Genomic DNA, 13,848 nt, shown 5'->3' with positions numbered 1-13,848 from the left:
GACATAGGATACACTGGGAGGCATAGGGCTGACCATCTTATCCTCAAGTATGGTTGCAAGAATACTTACCTCAACACCGTAAAAGGTAAAAGAGAAGGATCAAGAAAGAAAGAATCAAATTTTCAGCCTGATTGGCCGAGTGGTTGTTTGTAACTGTCACTCAGCGGCTCACACTGTGAGTACCCGAGATGACCGAGCAAGACATGGCAAATCCGAGATACCCGAGCTAGACCTGATCTTACTTCTTACAATATGCAGATATCATGACTGTAGACTGGTCTTCTACTCTTCTTTCCTCTACTCACTCTCTCTCTCTCTCTCTCACCCCCCCCCCCCCAAGTGCTATTAGAGCAAATTCAAGGGTGATTATTTCCTCTCAAACTATGTTTTCCACTACCTACTAAAAAAAGGCAAGCCCAGTTGCCTCAAGATGGCAGCCCCACCACTAGTGACACCTCGTGCTTTGGCTAGTAACCAATTCACAAGTATTCTAATTACTTTCATATCTTCAAGAAAGAATTCAAGGACCACTCAAAATGGAAATGATCCTAGACCAGCTAAAGGTACCAAGTGGAAAAAGATTATCACTCATTCTGCTACCTGGAATGTAAGAAGTTTATCTCATAAAGAAAATCAAATAGATGAAATTCTATATCAAAAGAAAGTCAAAATTGTAGTATCGACTGAAACAAAGAAGAAAAATCAGGAAAACCCAATCAAACCGATAACTACATAAGCATCTATAGCCAGAGGGCAAGAGCAGGAGTATCAATCATGATTCACAAATCCATTAAAGACAACATCTTCTTCTTCTGCAGCTTTTCCCACTTAAGTAAGGTTGCTGTTTGTGGTGAGTCTCCTCCACAACCTACTGTCTTGGGCTGTAGCCACATCCAAGTTCTTCATCCTCAAGTCCTCCTCCTCCACCATCTACCTCCATCTCTTCTTTGGCTGTCTGCGCTTCCTCTTCCCCTGCACATCCATCTGCATGACCTTTCTTCCCACATAACTCTTCCTCCCTCCTCATCACATGACCAAACCATCTCAACCTTGTCTCCTGTATCTTTGGTTAAAGATAAAGACAACATCAATAACTATAAATACTGGAATGAAAGAATATTACAACTCAGATTGAAACTTAATAGAGGATATCTCACAGTTCTTGGATTATATGCTCCAGAGGAAGAGAGAGAAGAAAGTTTGGACTTCTTTAACCGGCTCCAAAATATAACAGAGAAAATAAACAAAAATGGCATGTTATTACTGTGATTTAATAACATGTAGACAATATGAAAATCCAAAATCATGTTGGAACCTTTGGGGAATTAGTAAAAAATAGAAATGGACTAGATGAAAGGTTAATCGATTTCTCTATCTACAATAATCTGAGAATAATAAATACAAAGTTCACACAAAAGGACGTTCATAAATTCACATGGTCAGCAAGAGGATTGAATTCTATTATAGACTATACAACAGCAAATAATAAAATAAGTAAATTCAGTTATAAGTAAATAAGTTAGTCTTCCAAGGTTTTGAAATTGAATCAGATCATTATTTATGTGTGACATCGATACGGTTCTCCTCCAGATGAATAAAGTACCAGTATTCATTAGAAAAAAAAAAACAAAGAACTTGGGTTCAAAGTCAGCTCATTATCTGACTATAATTATTTTCGGGCTACTCCAGGGAGTCCTTAGACTCATCGAGGGAGGCCCTAAACATCATGTCCACACAACTATACGACATTCTCACAGTATCTATCATACCTTGCCTTGAACTCGCTCACTGTCATAGCACTCACAACAGACTCTGGCAGCTGATTCCACTCATTTACCACTCTAAAAGTAAAGAACCCAGCTCTAACACCACTGCTAACCACACTCTTGCCCAGCTTCCATAGGTGTCTCCTAGTTCTCCCACCACCAAAGACAAAAGAAAACTACATCAGCAAAAAATCAATGAAAAATTACAGCAAATACCTTCAGATGAATCTACTAAAGAAGATTGGAATCATCTCTGCAATATTTTAGGAAATTCAGCCTGAGAAATCTTGGGAATGAAAAAAAACAATGGAAAAGGAAAAAAAAGATCTTCATAACTAAGATCCAGAAATCAAGAAAATCACAGATGAAAAAAAGAAGGCCTCTAAAAAATAGTTAAGCACAAACAAAACAGAGGATGAAATTGAATATAAATGCAAGAGCAATAGCAAAAAGAGAAACAAGTAGTAAAAGACAGAGTTCAATGTAACAATTTCATTATCAGTTTAGAAAACAATACTGATAAGCCTCAAACACAAACAAATAAATTTATAAGATGTGAAAAATAATCTTAGAGAATCGATCAAGATCAACACCATACCTCTGGAGGACTGGCTTAAATACTATAAAGATTTATGGACAACTGATGACAACCCACTCGCAGAAACATTATTTGCAAATAATTCAACAGACTCCTTTACCCTTGAAGATTTTTAGAGTCAACACTTAAACAATGATGTAAACTCAGATGCAAACTGTAGACTAAAATGCACAAACATTATTCAAGAAAAAATGAAAGAGTTTGAGAACAGAAACCAAGCCTTGGAGATTCAGTGGCAAGCCTTGAAGAAAATGCTGATTTAGCCAGAGAGGCATGTGGTGAGGACTGTAAGGATAGAAAAATCAGAACTCCATGGTGGACAAAAGAAGTTAAAGAGACAGTGAAGGAAAAGAAGAAAGCATACCCAAAGTTCCTAGCAAATAAGTCAGCTTGTGCTCTTAGAGAATACAAAGACAAATGTAAGAAAGCTAAACACTGTGTAAAACTGGCTAAACAAAAGTCATGGGAGGACTTTGGTAAGAACATGGAAAATAAATATGAAGAAGGTAGCAAGATATGCTGGAGGTTGTTGAAGAAGCTCAGAAATGGAGGAAAGAGTGCTGTAAAATGAATTAGAGATGATCAAGGTGAAAGAAAACTGGAGAAAAAGATATCCTTGAAGTATGGAGTAGTTACGTTGAAAAACTGTTAAATGAAACAAGCAGTGATGACAGCACAGTGGTAAAAAACACTCACCAGGCATGCAGTCAGAAATACATATCCACACTTGAAGTTGGTTTGAAATGTGGAAAGGCAGCAGGAGTAGATGATATTCGACCAGAAATGCTGAAGTATGGTGGTATAAAAGTCTCAAAGCGGCTGCACTGCATAGTTCAGAATGCCTGGACAGAGGGACGAATTCCCGATGATTGGAGTAGAGCTCTCATAGTACCCATATATAAAAAAAGGGAAATAAAACTGAATGTGAGAATTACAGAGGTATTTCTCTACTGAGTGTTGCTGGTAAGATATATGCAAGTATACTTGAGAAGCAGTTGAGAAGGATTGTGGAAGAAAAGCTTCATGAAGAACAGAACAGATTTTCACTTTACAACAGATAGTTGAGAAATCATGGGAGTATAACAAAGATCTGTATTTTAAGTTTTATAGATCTGGAAAAGGCATATGACAAGGTGCCAAGAGAGAAGCCATTCGAAACGCTACAGTTATATGGTGTCAATGGCACATTATATCAAGCAATACTTAGTCCTTATTTGAGTTGTAAGTCAGCAGTTAGAACTGAAGGAAGTACAGGAAGGTGGTTTAATGTTAAATCTGGTGTCAGACAAGGATGTACATTATCCCCTCTGTTATTTATTATCTATACGGATCCCATCAGTGGCAGCCAGTGAAAATTTTTAAGTGGGGATGCTACATATACAAAAAAAAAACTTTTTTTTTCCCTAATCAGTAACGAATTTATTAATAAATAAATTTACATTTTTTTTATAAAAATAATAAAAAAATTGCTTTATTAAAAATATTTCATCCTCACCATGAACAAATACCAATAATAAAAGTTTCTTATCAATAGCAATGACAAACGCAAACAAATATTGTCGTTAGATCGCAGTGCATTTGTTTCGTGTAACGATAATTGAAAAAAATAATTATTTTCATATTTCAACAGTGACACTCGTCAGAATTCAGTCTTGTATCTATAATAAATACATAATTATATGTTATTTCAACAAAATAAAATCTACAAAAAATAGTTCACCACGAACAGGCACCAATAATAAATGTTTCATATCTCACAGAAATCTTAAGGCACCTGCCAAATTTCTTGCTAGGAACTTTCATTATGCTTTCTTCCTCTTTTCTCAGACTATCCCTTTAAATTCTCAAGTCCATAACTTCAGCATATATCTCTATGGCTGGATCATCATTTTTTTTTTTTTTTTTTGTCAGAGTTTGCCACTGAGACTAAGGCCTTATTCTTGTTTTTGAACTCTCATTTTTTTTTCTCTTGAATATTTGCATAATTGAGTCTACAGTTTACCTGTAAAAACTGCCCAAAAGTAATTCTTTTTAAAATGTTCTTAAATATTTTTCTTTTCAATATGATATTCATTTTTATGCCTGCTTAAAACTAAGTGCTGATTACTTTCTTTCAAATTCCTTGTATACTCTTGTATCCTGAATCTGTGTGAACATAACTGTTAATGATAACATCAGTAAGACTTGTCTTTTTTGCATCTTCTCTCTCATGTGAGTTTGTGCACATCCTTTTGTTGAAAGATGGCTGATTCAGGTTTTGAAGTGAAATCCAGAAGGCACTCACCATTATTAGTAGCTTAACCCTTTTCTCCAAAATGTTTCCCCAACATGTCTAATATGTGTTGAATCAGTTTCCGCCCTGCTGTTTATATTTCCAACAAGGAGCAGCTTTTCCCATTTTATGTCAGCTGCCTTCTCTAACAACTCAAAAAATTTCTGCACTTCTTCTTTAGGAGCACTTTCTGCAGCACCATAGGCACAAGTAAATTTCATTGTTCAATTCCTCATTCTAAAAAAAATTCCCACATAAACTCTACTTGAAATTGCCTGCCAGTCAAGAAGTTTATGGCTACTCCTATCACTATTCCTTCTTTTTCTTCCTTTGCCTGATTATTATTGGCAGAATATAACATCCTTTCATTATATAGCAGGATCTCACCTGTTTAAGACTTTTTTTTTTATCTTAGCAATGCCAATCATGTCACACATTACTTCTCTAGCTCTTTTGCCAGTTCAACTTCTCTTCAGCTGATAAAGTTCCTTTTGGTAAATAACTTTCCACTGTTTGCTCTTGTTCTCTGAGAAAAATGGCAATGACCATATATTTTTAAACATATTTCATTTTTTTTTTTTTTTTTGGTTTAATATATAGAATATAGTTTCATAGGCTAAGCTCCAAATTGCCAGCCATCCTCATTTATTCAGTATCCAGTGGATATCTGCTAACAGAGCATACACCATGTGAAGTGAGAACTGGACATTAGTTCAGTAGCCCCAGCTGGTTTCCAGCATTTCTTAAAGGCTACATGAATGTCTCCTCTCAGTTATTTAGTTTCAACATAAAATAAGGAACAAAAACATTAAATTTGCAACAAAACAGAGAAACAAGGAGACACTGATTCTCCTAAACTGTTTACTGACCATAGAAGAAATATTTAAAAATCTGGAATGGAAAAGTGGGAAATTGTAAATGGTAAAGAGTTAAATCTCCTACAATTTGTTAATGACTATTCTTTTAGGCACCTCAGCAGAATTTCAAGAAATATAAGCTAAATGAAGCAAGTTAAAAAATAAATAAATAAAGGATTAAATATAAACAAAAATGAAACAAAAATTCATTATAATAAATATTATTATTATTATGTGACACCTCTAGGGAGTCCAAAGACTCATCGAGGGAGAGTATGCCAACAGCATCGAACGATTGATCCCTTCCAACTACTAACCGCGATCAAACTTGCTTAACTTTTTGCATGAGCGATTAGTAATAACAGAGGCTCTACCAATCGACCAACCTTTGCTGGCAAAACAAAAAAATTCAGTACAGATGGAAAAACCAGAACAAAAAATTACAGTAGAAGGAGGGCTGAAAGGGAAGATGGAAGACATTAAAGAATGAATTCAATGTGGTTGAGTAGCCTTTGTAAAATGCCAAGATGCATTCAAAGAGGATAACTCAATCTCCCTTAAGAGAAAAAATATTCAACAGTTTTATACTTCTAATCATGATATATGAAAGTGAAATATGGATTTTTATCAAAAAACTGGCCAATAAATTGAGTACTATCCAATGAAAAATGGAAAGATCACTGCTTAGTATTATATGCAAGATAAAAATTGTAATACTTAAGTTAAAGCTCAGACTGGGGGGGGGGACTGTAAAAGGTATTAAAAAATGCAATGGATAAGTCATATTGCAAGAAAGTAGCTGAATGTGTATAAGATTAGAGGTGGCACAGAAGAGCTCAGAATAGAACGGAGGAATATGGGGAAGGCTATCATCCAACAGGTAGACAGAAAATGGCAAATGAAGAGAAGGAACATGTATTCCTGACAAAACTTTGATTTTATGATAAGATGAAAAATAACAAGTGAAAACAAAGACGTTACAATGCCCCTTCCCCATCTTATTAAGTGTAGCAATATTAAGGTTTCAAGAATGTACTAGTTGCTATAATTTAATTTAAAAAAGTTGATTGGAGAAAAGAATGGAGGAAGCACTACTTCTTGGAAAGAAAAAAATTGCTTGTGTGTTCAAAGAATTCACTGAACCTACAATGATTCTATATGCCTGTGATAAATTAATAAATGTCAAATTAAGGAGGATGTAGATATTCTTATTTCCCTTCTCTACAGCAATAAAAAAAAAAAAAATTGTTCTATTCATATCATAAATAACCTCTGAAAATTTATAGAAATCCTATCTTTCTTTAAAAGAAGACAAAGATAAGATAGGAAAGGTGTGAGATCATCAGCAACCTCAGAATAATTTTCATCTATCAATTATTTTTGATATACAATACATTGTTAAGAAAATGAACTGTATTTACTGCTATAATAAAACTTTTTTTTTTTTTTTAATGCTCAGAGTACTAGGGAAGGGAGGTTATCCACTACACACAGTCTAGAGTTAATTGTCAAAATTGTGTGAAATGCAAATCATAGATGTGCCTCTGGCATTATACTTTGTTCTCCCTACTTTTTGGAAGAAAGAAATTAAGGACCTTTAGCAACAAACAATTATATTCCAAATTTAGAAAATCAGTTGAACAGTGCAAACTGTAGATGGAGGAGAAGGGGGAAAAAAAAAGAAAAATTATACTTTGAGATGTTTACTATTTTCAAAGTGTTCTTTGAAGTTTTTTAATATTATTAATTGGATTTAACCACCTAGCTGTCCAATATGGATGAAATATCAATTATTTAATGCTTCACATCCACATTTTGAGTAAAGTGTAAACACATCATGCAGGGAGGGGTGATTAAACCTTCCATTTGGCAGGCTGCATCCTGTTGAATCTTCCTCTGCTGAATAAACAGCATATAATATTCAATTTAGAATTGGAGCTATGGTAGTCAAATTCTGGCCATAATGATCCTTGTAATAAGCATAGTTAATGACTTCGCAACATAGCTTAGAGTCACCAGCAGGATTCTGGCCTGTGCAATATGCTGACTCAAATCTTATGAAATACTTCTGGGATAATCTTAAAGGGTATATAAGACAGAGGGAGTAACTTTCAACATCTCTTATAAGGTATATTGTTCTAAGAGTGATTCATAGCTGTGATCACATCTCCATTTTAAGTCAAGCTTCTGAAAACTGGCCTGTGTCTTTGTAAACTGCTTTTGCTATTTTTAAGAATGCAAGCTGCCTAACTAGCCATTAACCATTTCCGCAATTTTTTTTTTTTTTTTTGTCTAGATGCTGTATATGATAGTTTTTTCACTTAAAATCCATGCATACATTACAAATTAAAAGGAAAATTAAATTGAAAAATGAAAGAATGAAATAATATTTATGTTTGTTTTAAACAGCAGACATTAAATGCAATATTTATAAAAGAAAAATAATGATACTAATGAATAAAGATTCAGACCTTCACAACTTTCATCAGTAATATCATTTTTTCCAATCAGTTGTAGCCGAAATACAGAATGAGAGCGTGATGAATATTCATTGCAGTGTGTAGCTGCTACAGCTCTATTTTTGCGGGCTCTTTTGAGAAGATCAAACACCTATTACACAGAATAAAATAATACCACATCAAATTAATTTTTAAAAAATACAACCACATGAAAAAAGATAATTTAAATCACTAATATTTCATTAGTTTTCTAATCTCCAAGACATAAATTACAATTGTTATAAAACAAACCAATGAACTATGTAGCTGTGGAAACAAATTCAGTTTTTAACTGAAAAGGAACCAATGTCTATCAAAGTGTACTCTGATAGCTGGATAAAGGTAATTATTTTAGTGAAGTCAGGCTAGATGTGGTCTTAAAATGACTCTTTCCCAGATCTTTGACAAATTAATGCAGCAATACTTATTGAGGTTGGAGGAGTATCATAACAAATGCTAATTCTAAAATCTCTCTCTCTCTTTCTAGCAACTTCTATGCAGCACTGTTTTCTCCTAATTAATCTTATGTGATGAGTATCCAGAGTGTGATCTGACAGCCCCCGACTTGACATGTTGATGCAATGTAGTTTTTATACAAGGTGTCCACATTGGACCTGCCTAGTTTCAATGAGTTACTACTACTTAAGTGTATGGAACATGGTGTCAAAACTATGGTTTCAACAAAAATCTACTTAATTTTTCTTGGACCACTTTTTAGAGTGAAAATCACATAAAGCTCTAGAAATACAAACTTTTTGAGAGAAACTGAGCATGGAAATCATCACCTTATGAAGAAAGCAGTGCAGGCAAAATTAGGTGAATGTTTGTTGGAAAATAACATTCCTGTAAAATTGCTAGCAGAGATAATTTCTATACAAGCTACTGCAAAGGAAATGGAGCTGAAATAACCATCCATCAGCTAGATTTTCCATGTCACCACATTTTCCATTTCAAACAAACTTATCATTCAAATGCCACTAGAGAGTATGGATTGAAGTGAATACTGCTCTACAGTTTATAGCCATAATTGGTTGAATAACTGGCTCATGTGAGCTGATGTCAGCATCCCACTGTCATTAAAAGATCTACCAGCCGTTTCTGTACAAAGTGGGCTCATGTCAGCAACGGGAATCGGACCCAGGACACTCCTTTCCCAGGCATATGGTTGTGAAGCGCATAGCCACTCAGCTAAACACGCGGACCTGATGCGAAGTTATTAGCCTCTATATATGAGTTGTCCAGCCATGAAGTTACTTTACTTGCAAACTTTTTGTTTGCTTATGCTTAGATGAAGGATTAAACCAAGAATATAATTTCTTGGCATCTTTAATTTAGGTGGATTTTTGCTGATAATGGAATATGTTTATACTTTTGTGAAGTTATAATTCTCTGAGCTGGCTTCAGCATCTCACTGTCATTAACAGATATACCAGCTGTTTCTGTACAGAGTAGGCTAAGTCCAGATGCACAGAATTTGATACGCTCAAGTATATACATAAGCAGATGAAGCTTTTCCTTTGGAGAAGAGAAAAGGCTGTTAATTAGATGTGTGGTTTAAAAGTGGCATGGAGATTATATTTATGAAGAACTTTTGTCAAATGAACTCAGATATAGGGAATGGGGGTATGCAGTAAATGCAGTCTAACATGTATTTAGGCTTACATACTGGTTTAAGCTCATCTTTAGTTTGTTGACAATATCTGGAGTCATGTTGCTGGTAAATTTTTAACCTGGCTGATATCCTCATCTTAGCTTCACCACTTAAATGAAACCACTCCAACAGCCAACTATAAATTACACATAGACAAAAATAAAATGATTATTAGATCCAATAAGGACAATGATATTATGGTATTCAATACCAGTGAATACAACTAAAATGAATATGTTGTTCAGACACATTTATTTTCCAATTGCATTCGGTGGCATATAAGAACGTTACTGTGGTTCATTGGTGTGTGTGTGTGGACCATAAGGCAATGCTCCTGTAGCTAGTGGATACAATTGGAAAATGAATGTCTTGCTCTGAAAGAATACCACTCAAACCTCTAGATAATGACCCTGCCCTACTGGACACACTTCAAATATATACATATACAACTCCCCACTTCAAATCTTTAGTCCAAAATCTGGTTTTAAGGAGTACTGACATCATGGTTAGTTTTTAGTATGTGGAGCTGAGCAAGAACAACTTCCTCTTCATAAGTTTCTATTTATCCATGTGTAGCATCCATAACTGATGGAGGACAGATTGGATTCGAGAGAGCCCTGGGATATTTCTGCAGCTCCAGAACTCTTATCAGGAAAGAACTTTGTGAATCTGAATATACAGTATGGCAATAATAATAATAAGAAGAAGAAGCAGCACTGAACTTTGACACCCCCCTCCTCCACCTTCGGTACATGTGCTATGAGATATGCTGTTTGACTGCACGCACATTAATAGAAGAGTATGTGTAAAGTCGGCCTTACATTTAGCTATACCAAGTATGGGTGTTGACATTGGAAGAAAAGACATTTATTGTTGAGCATTATTTTCGTTCAAACAGAGTTGGAAGAGTAAATGGTCCAAGCCTACAGCATGTTTATGACCAGTTTGTTCATCATTTCAATAAGCATGTCCCAAACAATAGTGTCATGATTACCTTAATCAAGAGGTTCCAACATACTAGGAGTGTTCTGCTGCAATGCAAAGGGCATTCAGGGAGACCACGAACTGTTAACACAAACGAGAATCATGAGTGTGTGCTGGAGCAAGTGTTACAGTCTCCGAAATGCAGTCACTAGTCACTACAGAGAATCCATAAGGAGCTGGGTGCCTTTTTGTACATCATTCGGGTGGGTCTGTGTTTAACAGCAACAGATTATGGTGCACAGCAGGAATACTTGGCATGCATACTGGCCAATGTCTATGAAGATCTGTCCTTCCTCCACAATGTCTGGTTCTTGGAGAAAGCACATTTCCATCTAAGTGATCATGTAAACAGATCAACTTACAAATTTCTTGAGACCTGAATTTGTCCAAGAGAAACTTCTTCATAGCAAGACGGGCACTGAATGGTATATGGTTTCCAGCCATGCCATAATTGGGCCATACTTCACTGAAGAGTGTAGTGTAACCATGACTTGGTTATTGGTTCCATTCACCCAGGATTCACATAGGATGTGCTGTATAAAAAGCATTCCATTTCGTGCACAGGCATTCCAACAGGATGGAGCAACCTGTCACACATCACATGGTTCTAGAGCCTATTTATCAGAACACTTCCCCAGGAGGCTCATTTCGAGGTTCACAGAATTCCTGATCTCACATCACTTGATGCTTTTGTTTGGGGGTACCTGCCTTCAATCCTTGATGAACTAAGGGATAAAATTACATGATAGGTCCAGCAGATGTCCGAACTCTTGTTCTCCAAGATGACAGACAACTTTCGTATGTGCTACGAAACCTGTCTTGAACGACAAGGTGCCCATTTCAAGCACGTAATCTACTACAGATAACTGAATTCAATGATATATAATATACATCATTGTAACTAGAAACTATAACTCATTTTTAGGAATGTTAGTCGAGTGAGTAATATTTGACTAACATTCCTAGAAATGAGTTATAGTTTCTAATACAAGTAGTCAGGGAAAAAAGTCACACCATACATCATTGTAGTTATTCAGTACTTTTTTTTTTTTTCACCATACTGTATTATGCAGCTTTTGTAGCAATGCTATCTTTAGTATTTTAATGCAAGCTCTATCACATACAGCTCAGCAGTAAACATGTCACATTCTGTGGAATTAAGCAGATGGTATGCTATCTGGGGAAGAGAAGATCCCACTAGTGCCTCTGATTTTGAACCATTAGTATAAAGAGGAACAAAATCAGAGCATTCCCTTCTTTTTGTGCTTTAAAGAGCTGCTGGTAGACAACAGGAGGGATGGAATGTTTAGGTAGCTTGCAGAAAGATCAAGTGCATGATGTATGTATGAATGGCATAGTGGTAATGTATTTAGTAGCATCTGTGCTATGTTGTTCACCCCACTATCTAGATCTTGTAAGAGAGCATTTATTTGCAAACCATATAGCAGTCTGTACAGATTCTCTAGTCATGGGCAGGGATTTTATTTTTGTAGCATGTAATAGATACAGCTGTTGATGTTGAAGCGACAAAGGTGATTCACGTTTGCTTCAATATACACACAAGGTATCAGTGAAGTCTGAAATGCTTCAGCTGCTTGATAGTGAACAGGGTCCAGTCATTGCAGAATACTCTTCTGGCAGAAGCATAGACACATAATCAAGTTTTGATCTAATCAGTGCCCTATACAATCAAAACAAAGAACATACATCAGCACTCCAAGAGGTGAAAGACACAGTGCAAAGACTGTTTGTTACTTTATGGCACTTATGTCACAACTGGCATATGTGAGGGAGGAAACTGAGTTTGTCAAATATGAGTCCCAAGAACTGGGCTTCTGATGCAACTGGGATTAGAGTATGTCCTGATCTGAATGAAGACCAATCTGAAGCAAAAAATGCACCCAAACTGTTTTCTGCTATGAAAACCTGAACCCATTTGCTGGCTGTCTTTTTATAATTCCGATATTATATGAATGCTGGAAGATGGTAAAGTCACCCACACACAGAACATTACTTACAGGAAGTTGTTCGGTTGTCAAGTTAGCCTTGGTTGCAAAAAGTGTGACACTTAAAACGAAACCTTGTGGTCCTCCCTCCTCTTGGGCATACAGCTGGGAGAGAGCGGTTCCCACTCAGATAATTTGGTTGGATAAAAAGTTATTGATAAAACGAGGGATTCCCTCTGATGCCAAAATTGTGTTGCTCTTTCAATATTCCAAATCTCCAAGTAGTGTCATATGCTCTTCTACGAGGGTGGTCTGAAAAGTTCTCGGCCTTGACCATAGATGGCAACACTTTCTGCAATTTTTTTTTCTTCCTAAGTTAGTACATCTGTCATAAGCATCCATGTGAAATTGCAAGTCATTCTATCAAATAGTTTGTTTTATACAGCTGTCTGAAGCAAAAGTGTTGCCTATGTCAATGGATAAAATTGAGTATCGTGCGGTTATAAAATTCGTTGTAAAAGAAGGTTTAACGCCAAAAGAAATTCATTCAAAGTTCATAAAAGTTTATGGGTATTCTTCTCCTTAATTTTCGACAATTAAAAAGTGGGCTGCCAAGTATAAACGTGGCCATACCAGCCTTGAAGATGATCCACGTGAAGGATGTCCAAAAAGTGTAACAACACCAGAAATCATTGATCAAGTGCACGATATGGTATTGGATGACCGGCGAGTCAAAGTGCATGAAATTGCTGAGACTATAAGCATTTCAAAAAGAACATGTAGGATTGCATGAAGAAGAATTGCAAATGAAAAAGCTTTGCACAAGTTGGGTGCCACAGTTGCTCACAGCGGATCAAAAACACACTCACATGAAAATCTCTGAACAGTGCATAGAGCGTTTTAACAAGAATAAAACTGATTTTGTGCATCGATTTATTACTATGGATGAGACCTGGATTCACCATTACACACCAGAATCCAAATTTGGGTAGCTTGCGACCTTTGTGTATCGTGTATGTGTCTGCATTATGCTACTTATGCTGAAAATATTACTGTGCTAATGTGAATACCCATGTTTTAAACAAAATGCATCTAGTGACAGAACAAAAGCCTCAAAGGGCCAAGAAAGTGATGACTTTGAATGAGAAAGTGAGGATTCTAGATATGTGTTGAAAAGGGACTCATATGTGGCCTTATGTTGCATATTTGGTATCAATTAAAGTACCATACGATACGTAAGGAAACAAGAAACTGAAATCAGAGAGTCAGTGCAAAC

General features: G+C 35.9%; 1 protein-coding gene across 1 annotated transcript in view; it reads right to left on the bottom strand.

The window, feature by feature from the left end:
• Positions 1 to 13,848, bottom strand: part of LOC150092727 (carboxy-terminal kinesin 2-like) — a 230,065-nt gene that overhangs the window by 33,419 nt on the left and 182,798 nt on the right. Inside the window, exon 10 of the mRNA XM_090414368.1 lies at positions 7,965 to 8,103. Within this exon, the coding sequence (XP_090270494.1) occupies positions 7,965 to 8,103 (139 nt within the window). The remainder of the gene's footprint in view (positions 1 to 7,964; positions 8,104 to 13,848) is intronic.

This window comes from Typopeltis vanoorti, chromosome 25, assembly GCF_054136105.1.
Source record: "Typopeltis vanoorti isolate ZY-2024b chromosome 25, IOZ_Tvanoo_1.0, whole genome shotgun sequence".
In the NCBI taxonomy this organism is placed as follows: domain Eukaryota; kingdom Metazoa; phylum Arthropoda; class Arachnida; order Uropygi; family Thelyphonidae; genus Typopeltis; species Typopeltis vanoorti.
Note: the sequence above shows the minus strand (reverse complement) of the source record. Positions and strands in the feature narration are given on the sequence as shown.